The 15,355-nt window shown below is 27.1% G+C and overlaps 1 protein-coding gene across 1 annotated transcript; it reads right to left on the bottom strand.

The window, feature by feature from the left end:
• Positions 1 to 399: 399 nt before the first annotated feature.
• LOC113372682 (lipase 3-like) lies at positions 400 to 8,915 on the bottom strand. The gene is made up of 8 exons (XM_026613036.1): positions 8,741 to 8,915; positions 5,875 to 5,989; positions 5,736 to 5,807; positions 3,838 to 4,012; positions 1,936 to 2,094; positions 1,761 to 1,773; positions 767 to 909; positions 400 to 667 (listed from the first exon to the last, which is right to left on the bottom strand). Exons 1-8 carry the CDS (start codon positions 8,913 to 8,915, stop codon positions 464 to 466), a joined length of 1,056 nt encoding a protein of 351 aa, XP_026468821.1. The 3' UTR covers positions 400 to 463.
• Between the last annotated feature and the right edge of the window lie 6,440 nt (positions 8,916 to 15,355).

The raw sequence follows: 15,355 nt of genomic DNA, 5'->3' as shown, positions 1-15,355 counted from the left end.
ATATATATATATATATATATATATATATATATATCATATACCATATACATTATTAGCATATAAATGCTAACAAATTATCACAATTATTTATTTCATTATTATCCTAATAACAAGTTCTATTTTTAACATTTTTTATAACTGTATATAAAAACTTTATATATATTTTTTGTGTGTATGTGTGTGTTTGTACTTTAAAGCAGCCAAATGATAAAAATTGTTTCACTCTTCTCTTAAGTACAATAAAAGAAAACATTCTATTAAATTGAAACTTTCTAAACTAAATCTATAGTGTTATCCACTAGTAATTGTGTCTTATTGAGATCATTGACTATTTAATATTTACATTATAAACAAGACTGCAGGACAAATTGGCGAATGTTGATATATCACAGTGGCGTAGTTGTCGAATTATTTCCTACTTAATCGTTCTAAATGATGCGATTCAAGATTATAATTACATTTGTCATGTAAGCGTTACATTCGAATATTTGTGCCTCATTATTCTATTTCGTTTCGTGGAATATCTTTCTATGGTGTCCATGATATTTTTGTAGACTATTTTGTCTGCATCGTTTCCCCACGTGTAGTCGAAGTGCGTCCAATCCGCATCCTCAACCAGGTACGTGCCTGCCAGGTTGCCCAATTTGGTCATCAGGATATCGACATCCTAGGGGCAAAAGATATGATAATAATTTTATATTTGATTTCCGATATAATTCTTACGTTAGTGATTTATTTGTGTGATATAGGTTCATTATATGTTCACCTTTGGGTCTGATAGCCAATCATTCATGCTCCAATGGAGGATCACAGGAGCAGTAATTTTACTCAAATCATATTCTGGAGGTTCCTTTGATTTATATACTTTTAAATTTTTTTCTTCGCCATAGTCGAATTGACAGAACTTGCCTGTAAAACAAATGATATATTTATATTCTTTTATTATAAACACCTTTATATATATTCTATTATTAACTTCCCGTAGGGTAGTTATAGTAATAGGCAGAAAATCGAAAATGAAAATTTTTGCATTTCTCGACGTTTTGAAGGTTTCTGAACATTTTGCCGGCATACCTCAAAAAAAGGATTTTTGTGTGTATGTACGTGTGTGTGTGTGTTGTTGTATGACCGCATTTTTTCGTCCACGTTTTCGGGCGCACGGATCAACCGATTTGAAGGGTTTATAAAACATTCGATCCCTATTGTCAGGGAGAAGTGCTGATTAGTTTTTGGTAAAGGCAGGTCCAACTGTTACGGAGATACGGAGCAAAGAGTGCAGAAAGTTTTTGAGAGAACGGACTATCGGATTTGAATGATCTAAAAATATTCAATTTGTAATGATTGGGAGAAGAGGTGATTAGTTTTTGACAAAGACAGGTCCTGCCATTTCAAAGATACACAGCTAAATGTGCAAAAAATTGCAGTTTTTGAGTGAACTAAGCGTCCGATTTGAGTACAGTATAAGTGAAAATTTCACACAGAATTTATTGCAAATGCGTTTAGACTGTGACTATGTTTAGGCTTGAATTCGAAATGAAATGACGATTGTTAATGTTCTGGAGATAAATTGATTTATGATTTACATTTGATTCGCTCAGATATAACAAGATGGAAAAAATAATGAAAGTTACAGTACTTGAAATAATATATTTAGAATAATATTATAAATTTATATTTAAAATTTCTCGAATTTCATTACGGTATGGGAAGTTCCAGCAATTTGCCTTAAGGCACGATGCCATACACTACTATTTTATTACCTGAATTGACCAGCTGACCATAATGAAAAAAGTAAATCCACAGAACCACCAGCAGGAGTATTAGAAAATATTAATGGCAAAATTGTCTGAAATATAATAATGTATTTATATGGAAAAATTGCTTCAACATACGAGTTATTTGACATAGGAGCGAATAAAAAATTTTTTATCTTACCGAATTGAGTTGGGCTGCATTGTAGCCTCCAACGAAATTCAAAATGGCCGTGCAGACCGCCTGCGTCCAGGCGGAGTCTCTGCACAGTAAACCAGACGCCGCCGTCAGCCATTCGCTCGACGACAGGAACTCGCGAACTCCGAAAATATTAGCCAAGTTCTGAAAAAAAAAACAATGAAAATATATGAATAAAATCATAACATCAAATGAAAGAAAGAAATCTGATTTTTCACCATTCAAAACAATTTTCTACATATATTCACTTTTAATTGTTTAAAAAATTAAGTGTTGTATTAACATTAGTATAATTATATATCATCATCTGTGATTTTGGAATACATTGTAGAATGAACATTATAAAATATATTAATAATTACATATTATTATAATGACAATTACAACATACTTGGACTCTGACTACACGTACAATTCAAACTTCAGTAGTTATGAATTACTTTTGAGTATTAATATATTTTATGATGATTTATCTCCAATTTGTTCATGTCAAATAATAAGAATTCAGCGAAATTATGTTATTTTTTATTTGATGTTATATTTCTTTGGTGATTTTGTTAATATATTCACTTTAAAATTTCTAATGACTCAAAATAATTGTACGAGAAAGTAATAAAATACGATTGAAATACAGTATTGGTAATACATTGAAATATTAATCAACAGTATATTAATATTAATATTATATTAATACGAAATTACAAATAAATTTATTTGATATTAATTTAATGATTGTTTTTTCAAAACGCTTAAAACTATTACAAGGCCCTTAGCTAAAATTACACATCCTTCGTCAAATTCTTCTGTTTCACTGTAAAGTAAACCTTCTTATCCTTTTATAGCTTCTTAAACTACGAGTCCCGACCCCAACATCTAGATTTTTGAATGTTTTACAACGAATTCTAAAACAATATATTGACATATGCATATTTATTTACCTAATACCTAATAAACAATCATCTAAAATAATAATTTCCTTTTTTCTTATATATCGTATATCTATTTATAATTGTGTGGGGTCGTCAAGAAACTCGCAATTATGAATGGGGTCGCGAATAACAAAAGTTTAAGAAGCCCTGGTTCAAACCAAGAGACATGGCTCTCTTATTTTGGACCTATTTGGTTATAAAAGTAAATAATATTTTCTAAATGTACAAAAATAAAAATAAAATGCCAATTAAACCTGTACATGCAATCAATATTATATAAATTATAGTTAAAATTTCAAACGTTTGAACAATTATAATTATTTTAACGTTTGAATCGATATCGGTATATCGATATATTCGCATGGTAAATTGTTACAATCATAGAAAAAAGAAGAGTTCATGGTTATAACACCATGAAAATAATATTAATATGTAATTGAAATGACTAACCGTAAAATAATTTACTATCACAGCCAAAATATGTCTATGGTATGAAAAACATTGCGACAAACCGACGAAATTCATACCAATTCTTGTTTTCATTTTGCCATTAACATTTTTCTAGAAAACTCTTACTGGCTCAATGCTCGTATTTCGAATTTTTTCTCCCAAGTCGGGGATACCACTGTATTACAATTGCAATAATATAATGACGTATTTCTTCTAATCAGTAAATTTCGACATCAAAACAATGAGTAATAGGTAATGATTTATTCAGTAGAGACAGTTCAAGGATCAAAATGATTGTAGATGTCTTAAAGATTAATTTGCGTAAATAAATACTGCGTTTTAAATCTAATCAAAATAATCGGTGACATTTCGTATAACACGTGTCTCTGTACAACATCTGTTATCACACTTAATCATTTTTTATGATAATCTTGTGCGATATTTTTCGACAAAGTCCAAGGATTGTGATTCTCAAACATTTTCTATGTCTGTCTATTTATTAACTTACTTGTAAGAATGGTAATACGCTGACCGCCAGCCTGACGAAGGGGCTCTTGCAGTGGGACATGTAGGCTATGGGGGCCATCGCTTGCATCGAGGCTATTTTCGAATTGTACGATTGCTTCTGTGAAGCCATCACGAAAAATGCAGTCGTGCCCTGCGAGTGCCCCACATAATGCAACCTAGTGTAAAAGATAATGGATCAATAATGTAATAATTATATTACATACTTAAATTTTTTTAACTTTAACTAAATTACTTTCAATACTTCAAAAATCGCACAACGATTAACTGTCAAAACACTCATACGAGAATTCATAATAGCCAACACACAAATACCTTATACATGAAAATTAACACGAACTTCAGACCAATTGTCTTCATAGTACAGATTACCGGTAAATTCAAATACCTATTTCCTGATCTTGTGATATATACATTAAATGCTTCCAAATTGATAAAAAAAATTCTCTGAAAGTTTTAGCTTCTAAAATACTCCAACCAAAATTTATTTTGGAAATAACATCGGTAAAATTCCATTTATTTTTTAGAACTTTATAACTTAGCCACAAGTGAATTAAAATTTTGAGAATAACATTGTATTTGCTTATTTTGATCATAAATAAAAAAAAATACAACAAAAATTTGATATATTTTATAAAATAAGTATTTACTTAGGAAGAAGAACCAAGAAGCTTTGATTTGAGTGCGAACTATCTTATAATTACTATTAGAAGCTACATTTTCGATTTTCATTGCTCCCAAGGGCTCAAATGGTTCCAAATTAATAAAAAAACAATTCTCTGAAAGTTTAATATTGTCTTTTAGATAGCAAAAAAAAAAATTCAAAAATTTTGCAGGGCGTCGAATTTTCAATGAAAAATGACACGAATTTTCACTTTTTAAACAACAAAAATTTGATATATTTTATAAAATAAGTATTTACTTAGGAAGAAGAACCAAGAAGCTTTGATTTGAGTGCGAACTATCTTATAATTACTATTAGGAGCTAAAAATGCAGAGTATTTTGTTATCTCATCCTAATATATATACACATACACATATATATATATATATATATAATATATATATACATATATATATATATATATATATATATATATATATATATTCAAAGTAACTAGCAGCCCATTCGTCGAAATAAAAAAGGTATAAAGTATAAAAACTTTTATTTATACGTTTCGACACGTATCTTGTGTCGAAACGTATAAATAAAAGTTTTTATACTTTATACCTTTTTATTTCGACGAATGGGCTGCTAGTTACTTTGAAATATGTTTCAACGTCGAAAAAAAAACTATCAATATATATATATATATATATATATATATATATATATATATATATATATATATATATAGGGTGGTCCTTAATATGGACATTTTCGATTTTCATTGCTCCCAAGGGCTCAAATGGTTCCAAATTAATAAAAGAACAATTCTCTGAAAGTTTAATATTGTCTTTTAGATAGCAAAAAAAAATTTCAAAAATTTTGCAGGGCGTCGAATTTTCAATAAAAAATGAAACGAATTTTCACTTTTAATTCATTTGTCGCTAAGTTATACCTCAAAAATTTTTTTTTCAATTTTCAAAATTTTATCCATGCTATTTCCATACGAAGTTTAATTGAATTGCGCACTATATAAAAGTTAATATTAAAAGCTAAAACTTTCAGAGAATTGTTTTTTATCCCTTTTAGAGAATTGTTTTGAGCCCTTGGGAGCTAGGAAATTCGAAAATGTCCATATTAAGGACCACCCTAATATATATATATATATATATATATATATATAATTATATATATATATATATATATATATATATATATATATATATATATATATATATATATATATATATATACAATATTCCTTCACAATTTACCTCTTTTCACCAGTAACATTGAGTGCATGGTCAATCATTGCAGGAACATCATACATTCCAATGTGATGCCATCTGGTAAAATAAAAAATACATCATTCACCATCAGACTTAAATCAATTAATTCTTCTAATGATCTTACGTAAAGTCCCAAAATCTTTTATAATCAGGATTATATTTCTTATGTCCCCTGGAATATGTATTTCCTCTGGCATTGCCCATCCAGACATCGTAACCAGCATCGTGTAATAAATAAGCTGAAAATAGATATAAAATGATAACTTGTATTATAATTCTGAAATTTGTTTTTGTAAATAGAAAGAATGATAAAGTGATAAAATCTGGCTTTCTAGTCACATTTCTAATAAGAGAGGACCGTCTATTGCACAACCGACAACGGAATGCATAATTAATTTAGCACATTTCAAATATAACGGACGAAAATTACTGTGTGTTTGTTTTGTTCTGGTGTTAGGATTGGGTTATATGGGCAGCGAATAAATTAAATTTAATTCACTTGATTAAAGATTTAAAAAAAGTATAAATAGATTGCAAACACGGTAGCTTTTTTATTACCCATAGGGGCACTACTAACTGTAGCACGTAAATCAACCCCTAGGTTTAATTCTAGATCTAGATATAAATTATATTTTTTTAAAATATAATGTAGAAAAAATAAAACCTGATGATTTTTAACTCTTCAACATGGTAAAGCACATTTGTTCTAAATTTACCACAATTGGTATATAAGTATTTTTTTTAAATTAACCCAGAAATAAATTAAGTTTTGCTTCTAGACTACTACTTAAATTAAATATTTAAATATAACAAATATCAAGTGCATTAAATTTAATGATGCCTAATTAATTAATTCTAAATTAATTATTAAAATTGCATTATTTAAATACACATTATCTAATATTAAATAATATTAGGTAATTACATCTCAGATAACAGTATGTGTACATTGATTTTGTATTTCTTTCATAATTATGTTATTTATTAAATGTTTCACTGTATTTTTCAGTTTTAAACTTCCCAAAGTAAAAATAAATTCATTCTATATTCAATACATATATGTACAGTGTACATTTAATAAATAACATAATTATAAAGGAAATACAAAATCTAGTATATATACGTGCCAATTCTTAACAAATAATTTCAAAAAGACTAGTATATCCACAATTAATGCATTTTCTAACCATAATTTTATTTATAATTTATTATATATATATATTACATTTATTACATAATATTCTATCTTGACATGGTTATTATTAACAAATAAATAAGAACAACGAAACTTTGAACCAAAAGTCTTTCATTGAAAATTTCTTACTTAAATGAATTGTTTATAAACAAAATCGTAAAAATAGTTTAAAATGATATAAATGATATGACAATTATTTACCTGTTTGACTAATATAAGTATAACACTATTTAATTACTAAATTCTACAAGTTGTTATATTATTTAAAGAAATCTGGTATTCTTGTTTATTTTCTAATATAATTATTGTGTTAAAAAATACTGAATTTATATTAGTCATGCAAACAAATAGACTTTTTACATATATTCTTTAATCATAACTTTTTATTTCATCACTAAATTTTTTATATAATTCATTCCTAATTTTTTTATGTAATTCATTCCTTGATTTTATAAAAATATATTCTTATTTATTTCTAATTAATAATACCATGTTTTAGAAGATGTATCTCACATAGTTATATAGTAACTGTATAAAGATATATAATTTAATCCTTAAAAATATGTATATGTATATATATATATATATATATATATATATACGTGTATATATATACATTTAAAATATATATAAATACATATATGTATATATATATTTGAATTGCAAAATTATTAGAAGATTTAACAAATTTAAAGAAACATCATTATACCAGTAAAAAACAAATGAACATATATAAATTTTAAAAATTAATAAACCAAAACATTGCATAAAATATAATAATAAAATAAATAGTAAATAATGAAATTATGTAGTTTGTCACACGATTACTAAATTGTCAAAATTTCACTTATTGCAAAACTCATTTTTCAAATCGACAAATACAAACATTTAAAAAGTACATAATTTTATAATTTAATATTAAGTTTATTAGTTTTTTTCTTTGAACAGTGTCGATAAAATTTATTTTTTATGATGGCACACATAATGTGTCGAAACTTACATAATGAATAGAATTATTGATAGAAATAGCATTAATTGAGGATATTTGTATTAAAAATATTGAAAATGGCAAACTTTGTAACTGCTGGTTCTTTCTACATTAATAAAGTTGGGGTTTTATTTTAATTTATTTTTCTGAACTAAAACCGTCCTCGTTTTTATATATTCAATATATTTTTCATAATTATTTACACGAATTATAAGAAAAATTAAATACATATTTATTAGGGTGGTCCTTAATATGGATGTTTTCGAATTTCCTTCCTCCCAGGAGCTCAAATGTTTCCAAATTGATAAAAAAACCGCTCTCCAACCAAAGCTTCTTTTCTTTGGTTCTTTTCTTCCTAAGTAAATACTTATTTCATAAAATATACCAATTTTTTTTGTAATTTTTTGTAAACTTGTAAGGAAATTCGAAAACATCCACTTAATGTATATTTAGATGGAAAAAGAGGCTCTAGTTTTTTTGCCAATGTGTTATTAATTAAAATAGTTCAATTTGTAACATTGTAACATCGATGTTTGCTTTGAGCAAACTCAATATTTGGAACGACACTTTGGCCGCGAGTGTTAAAATTCGAAACAATGGAAGGGCAATGGCATCGTGTGCATTGAATATTGAATTTACATTAAATATTTGTTCTCGTTTCATTGATTTGCTTTGTAGCAATCTTAAATAATACATACATCATACATTTCACATGATTCTTATGGATAATGGAAAATTTACATGTGAACTAGTAATTCATTTGGACTTCCAATCATCAAGTGCATAATATCAATAATAATATTTTACCTAATGCTTTTCCTCTCCCGAGACAAACATATTCGGCCGAACTGCAAAACATGCAATGCATTAGAAAAACAACCCCTATCCTGTCGGGGTTGGGCAGCCTGTGCATGGAAAGGACATAACCGTCGTCGGTGGTAACACTATGTTGTTCCATGGGGTATCCATTTTGTGTCACCATTCTGGGCTAAAATAAGTAATAAATCATAATCTAGAAATATAAAATATATCATTGAGAAGGCGCAGAGATTAAAAATAACATAGGTCTTTTGAACCTTGAGGATTTTATACACAGTTCGTTTTGGCGCCGGTTCAAAAACGAACGAGATTTCATTTTTAAACATCATAATTGATACATATTAATATATATATATATATATATATATATATATATATATATATTCGTATTTTAACATACAATCCTAAAAATGCAAGCAAATTGAAAACCTTGACAAAAAAGTTTGATAAAAAATACCTTCCATTATATTCTGAAGTATATCTGTTTGAGAATCCACGATTTTTTATTGATTTATATTAAATTTCTGAAGATTCAAACTATTTTTATACAACATCCAAATTTTGGGTGTGGCTTTTAAGTGCCTCTGATTTTACATCTCCTTGTCCGGTATCCATTTGTAGAAATATTAAAAATAACGGTTTTTTGTTTCGATTCTATATCCTCATAAACCTTATGGAAGCTCTAGGGCTTCCGTTCATATTTAACTAAGAAATAACAGTTATTATAGAATTGTATAAACTATGTCATAGTTTAAAAAATCTGAGTAAAAACTTACACACAGTTTTTATAGAAAACATGAAATGGCCTTGATAGTTTAAAATATATAAGTAAAAACTTACTCACTGGTTTTGCAGAATAGTGTTATCTATACTATATGGCCTTGGTAGTTTATGAGTAAAAACTTACTTACTGTTGATTTCTGTCTTTAGCAATAGAATATATAACAATTATTTGTTTTCCATTACACAATAAAAAGCGTAAACTGTTGAAGCAAATATATAAAACGCAAACATTTCTTCATTCCATTTCTTTTATCAACTGACATTCAACCGATCGGAAAAGTGTACAAGAAATTGCGCCAAAAGTTAATGTGTGAAGTTCGCAGAAAACTTTTCAAGTTCGTACCGGAAAGTGGCGGGTTTTCTGATAAATGAATTAATAATATATTATATAATAATATTCAATAATGATATAATATATTACAACATATTTGTTTAATTTATTGCATTAAATAATATTTTGGGATCAATTTTCAAATTAAATTGAGTCCAACAGGCAAAATTTAATTAATTCGAAAAGACTTGCACAAACTTCACACCTACGAAAACGGATTAATTTTTACAGATACAACGGATACAATTTTATATTTGTGCCAACAACTTCACGCAATTAACACAAGTGAAACGTCATTGAATTATTTCAAACTTTGCGTAATTTATTAAAGAAAATCTGTCATCTTTTATAGTTACATATACTTTAAGTTATCAAAATTAATAATTTAAACTATATATGCATTATCAAATCGTAAAATAATTACGTCAAAGTGCAAACTCAACTCGAAATAATGAATTTCAAATAAAATAAATTCACTGGCACATTATAATTTTATCACATTTAACTGTCATTACATATTTTCATTTTTTGTTACTCTTTAAATGAAGCAAAAACCAACAACAAAATTACTAAAATAAAATACCTCTCTATTTACGTTGGCTTTTTTTTTAATAATACTTGTCAACTTTTACAAATATATTATAAAAAAACTATTTAAAATTTCTTTAATAAATAACCTCATTTCTACTTTTTGAGATTGTGAAATAACAATGTAAAAATGCAAACGCATCTCAAAATTATCAATGCAGTTTAATGCATTCTGATAAATATATAGAATATAATGACTTACATTGATTGAAAGTAAATCTTTTATCTGATTTAAGTTTTAAATAAAATTCACTGACTTTTTAATGCACTTTAACTGTCATTGACTTTTTGCTTCTTATTTTTCTACAGTGAATACCAACCGGAAAAGTATCAAAATATTTGCATTTCCAAATTTGCCGCTCAATTCAAAAATATATTTATAAAATATTTCTCAATTCGAATTTAAAATTAAATCAAGTTCAATTAATAATTTAAAGAAATAGCATAATTATTAATGCATAATAATGTCAATGCAAATGCATAGAAATATATATATATATATATATACATATATATATATTATATATTATATTATATATATATATATATATATATTATAATATTTTAAAAAATCCTTTATCTTACCGTTCTTGGTGATCTCGTAGGCTGTGTACCCATCATAAGCAATTCGCCTAAATAGAAATTTTGTAACATCTGCATCCAATCAAACTTCATTTTTGTTTATTGTTTCACTAAAATTTGCTGATTAAATTATCAAAAGTAAATTAATGGCTCGTGGTGTACAAGATAAACAATCACATGATTTATAGTCTCATTGTTTTAACAACAATCACAAGAAATTGCACAATAATTAAAATAATATTCTAAAATTGACTTAAGTTTACTAGATGCACTTGTACGTTTATATTAATAATGTTATATGAGATTATTTAATGTGTTGTGAATCGTTAGATTTGTTTCTAATTCCGAGAAATCCTCGATGTTTTCTCTTCTATTGCTATAGTCGTACTAACTCGTACATTCTAATATCGAAACGATATAAGCTTTGTTAACGCATATGTAAAAACATACGCGCTCACACACACATAGAGCACGTTGTGATTTTAAATTCATACTTGAGTTGTATAGGCAGTAATTCGGAGATAAAACTAGCTGTAAGTGGAATTCTGTCTTAAGGCAATTAGGGCATCGTGCTTAAGGCAAATTGCTGGAACTTCCCGTACCAAAAATTATTATTTTTTTAAAAAAACGATTACATTATTGAAAAAAAATTTAATTAAAAAAAAATAGTTGAGAAAAACTACAAATTTGACAAAAATTACTTTTTTTTTTGAAAAAAAAAAATTTATATGAAAAAAAAATATTTTTTTTTGAAAAAAAAATTTTTTTTTTGGATACAAAAAATTTTTTTGAAAAAAATGTTTTCTTCATTTGACATATTTTGGAAATTCTGAACTTTTTTTCAAAGCAATCGCACTGCTTGAACTGCATAGAGACGAATGTCAAAGCTCGCAAGTGCCGCGCCGCCGTCTAACGCATAAGCATTGGTAGGAACCCATAAAAAATGTAAAAAAAAAATATACTTATTGTTAAAAAAAACTCTATAAAATATCTGATAATGTGATGTGATATGTCTAATGATAATTTTTAACCGCCGAACGGCATTATTTTTTACTTTTTTCATTAGATCTCCGAAACCGCTAGACCTACCTCCATGAAAATTTGATCAATTCTACATCTTGTCAATACAAGTAAAATGTTTTTGAATTATTAAATCGGACGCTCCGTTCTCTTAAAAACGGAGGTACCGTTCTTGTCACTTTTTGGCCCCGTATCTTCGGAACGGCTAGACCTGCCTTTGCCAAAACTAATCAGCACGTCTCCTTATCAATACGAATCGAATGTTTTTTGAATTATTTCAAATCGGTTGATCCGTGTTCCCGAAATCGTCGACGAAAATTTGTATCCGCACAACATACACACACGGAACATACATACATACATAAATACATACATACATACATACATACATAACACAAACACACAACACACACACAACATACATCCAATTTTTCTAAGGTATGCCAAAATGTTCAGAAGGTTTTGAAACGTCGAGAAATGCAAAAATTTTCATTTTCGATTTTTTTGCGATTACTATAACTTACCCTACGGGAAGTTAAAAATATACTGGTTAGATAATTAAAGGAATAGAGAAGTTAATCTAGTAGCATTATAAAGTGATTATTACTCATCTTTAATATTTACTAATATTAAAATTACAAGTATAGTTACTTGTATATGTGTATGTACGTTTTCATCCATCACATCTTGATACGGATTTGAAATAATTATAGAAAAAATCGACATCCTGGTAATATCCATTAAAATAGTTGACTTTACAATTGAATTGTTTGTAGTTATCTAAATATAGATTTTTTAAATTATATCGTATCTTAATTCATACAGATGACGTACAGATTATCTGCTTCTGAACTTTAGACTCTAATTACGTGCGTTTATTTAATACCTTGCATGTGTGTACATACATATATTCATATGTATTTTTTTCATGTTACTTTGGCTGTCTGTGAAAATGTTGAAGCTCAGATTTTATTGTTTAATAGTTTCATGCTAAGTCCTCCTCTTTCATTTACTACTTCAGCAATATTTACCTATATAATTAACATTTTTATTAGTTGTTTATATTGTTGACAGAATCATTTGACTAGGTACTACCAAAGCTTACAGCTACTAGCCTTACAAATTTAATCATTCAAATTATTTGTCCAGATATAGTTTACAACTATGGTACTGTACTTACTTGTTCTTTGTGAACTGCTATTGAAGATTTTTAACACTTTTGCATTCCATTTTCTTTAATAAAAGCGAAAACTAACGGAATATTTATGCAAAAACTAGAACATTTTAATGACAGTTCTATTGCATGAAGTTGGTGCAAGTTTTTTCGATTTTTCTGAATGAATGAAAATGTTGAAACTCCAATTTTTTTATTTTATAGATTAAATGCTCAGTCCTTTTCATTCTTTATCAATATTTATGCCTTTATAAATACATTATTATATTATTACGCTCATATAGAACCATTGGTAACTAAATTAATGTCTAAGTACCACTAAAACTTTTCACTGCTCACCTTGGAGATAGAATACTTTAAATTATTTGTCCTGGTATAGTTTACTACTACTGTACTGTACTTACTTGTTCTTCGTGAACTGCTATTGAAGATTTTATAAGACTTTTGCATTCCATTTTCTTCAAAAAAAGCGAAAATTAAGGGAATAATTATACAAACATTTTTTAATGGCAGTTTTATTGCATAAAGTTGGTACAAGTTTGTCCGATTTTGCGGAATGAATGAAAATTTTGAAGCTTCAATTTTATTTATTTTATAGATTTTCATAGACTTTATGCTCAGTCCTTTCTTTACCTATATAATTACATTTATATTAGTTGTTTATATTGTTGACAGATTTATATGAATTATTTGTCCAGGTACTACTAAAGCTTACAACTACTAGCCTTACAAATTTAATCATTTAAATTATTTGTCCAGATATAGTTTACAACTATTGTACTGTACTTACTTGTTCTTTGTGAACTGCTATTGAAGATTTTTAATACTTTTGCATTCCATTTTCTTTAATAAAGGCGAAAATTAACGAAATAATCATGCAAAACAAAGAACATTTTAATGACATTTCTCTTGCGTGAAGTTGGTGCAAGTTTTTCCGATTTTGCTGAATGGAATGAAAATTTTTAAGCTTCAATTTTATTCATTTTATAGATTCTTATAGATTTTATGCTCAGTCCTTCTTTTTCATTACTTCTTCAGCAATATTTACCTATATAATTACATTTTTATTAGTTGTTTATATTGTTGACAGATTTGTACGAATTATTTGCCCAGGTACTACTAAAGCTTACAACTACTAGCCTTACAATTAGAATCATTTAAATTATTTGTCCAGATATAGTTTACAAATGTTGTACTGTACTTACTTATTCTTTGTGAACTGCTATTGAAGATTTTTAACACTATGGATTCTATTTTCTTTAATAAAAGCGAAAACTAACGGAATATTTATGCAAAATATAGAACATTGTAATGACAGTTCTGTTGTATGAAGTTGGTGCAAGTTTCTCCAATTTTGCTGAATGAATAAAAATGTTGAATCTCCAGTTTTAATTATTTTATAAATTATATGCTCAGTCCTTTTCATTCTTTATCAATATTTATGCCTATATAAATACATTATTATTATTATTACGCTCATATAGAACCATTGCTAACTAAATTATATGTCTAAGTACCACTAAAACTTTTCACTGCTCACCTTGCAGATAGAATCCTTTAAATTATTTGTCCTGTAACTGTACTGTACTTACTTGTTCTTCGTGAACATCACTTTTGCATTCCATTTTCTTTTATAAAAGCGAAATGTAACGGAATAATCATGCAAAACGCATAACATTTCAAGGACGTTTCAATTGCACGAAGTTGAATGCACAAAAAAATATTTATGAGGAACAATTTTATAAATTACTTGCTAGGTCCTTTTCTTTCGTTGCATCGTCACCAATATCTACCTATATATAAATACATTGTTATTATTTTGTTCATAAAAAAACATTACTAACAGAATAATTTGAAAAATCTGTTCTGGTACTACTAAAGTTTGTTTACTCAGCTTACTACTACTAAGATTGTTAATAGAATCATTTAGTTTGTCCTGATATAGTTTACAACTATTGTAATGTACTTACTTGTTCTTCATAAACTGCTATTGAAGATTTTTATCACTTTTGCATTCAATTTTCTTTAATAAAAGCAAAAACTAACGGAATAATTACACAAAGCTTGAAACAATTCAATGACGTTTCATTTGTGTTATATTGCGTGAAGTTGTTTAATATGAAAA

Source organism: Ctenocephalides felis, unplaced genomic scaffold, assembly GCF_003426905.1.
Source record: "Ctenocephalides felis isolate EL2017-DRISC unplaced genomic scaffold, ASM342690v1 CF-g0.4_SCAFFOLD_01604, whole genome shotgun sequence".
Taxonomy (NCBI): Eukaryota; Metazoa; Arthropoda; class Insecta; order Siphonaptera; family Pulicidae; genus Ctenocephalides; species Ctenocephalides felis.
Note: the sequence above shows the minus strand (reverse complement) of the source record. Positions and strands in the feature narration are given on the sequence as shown.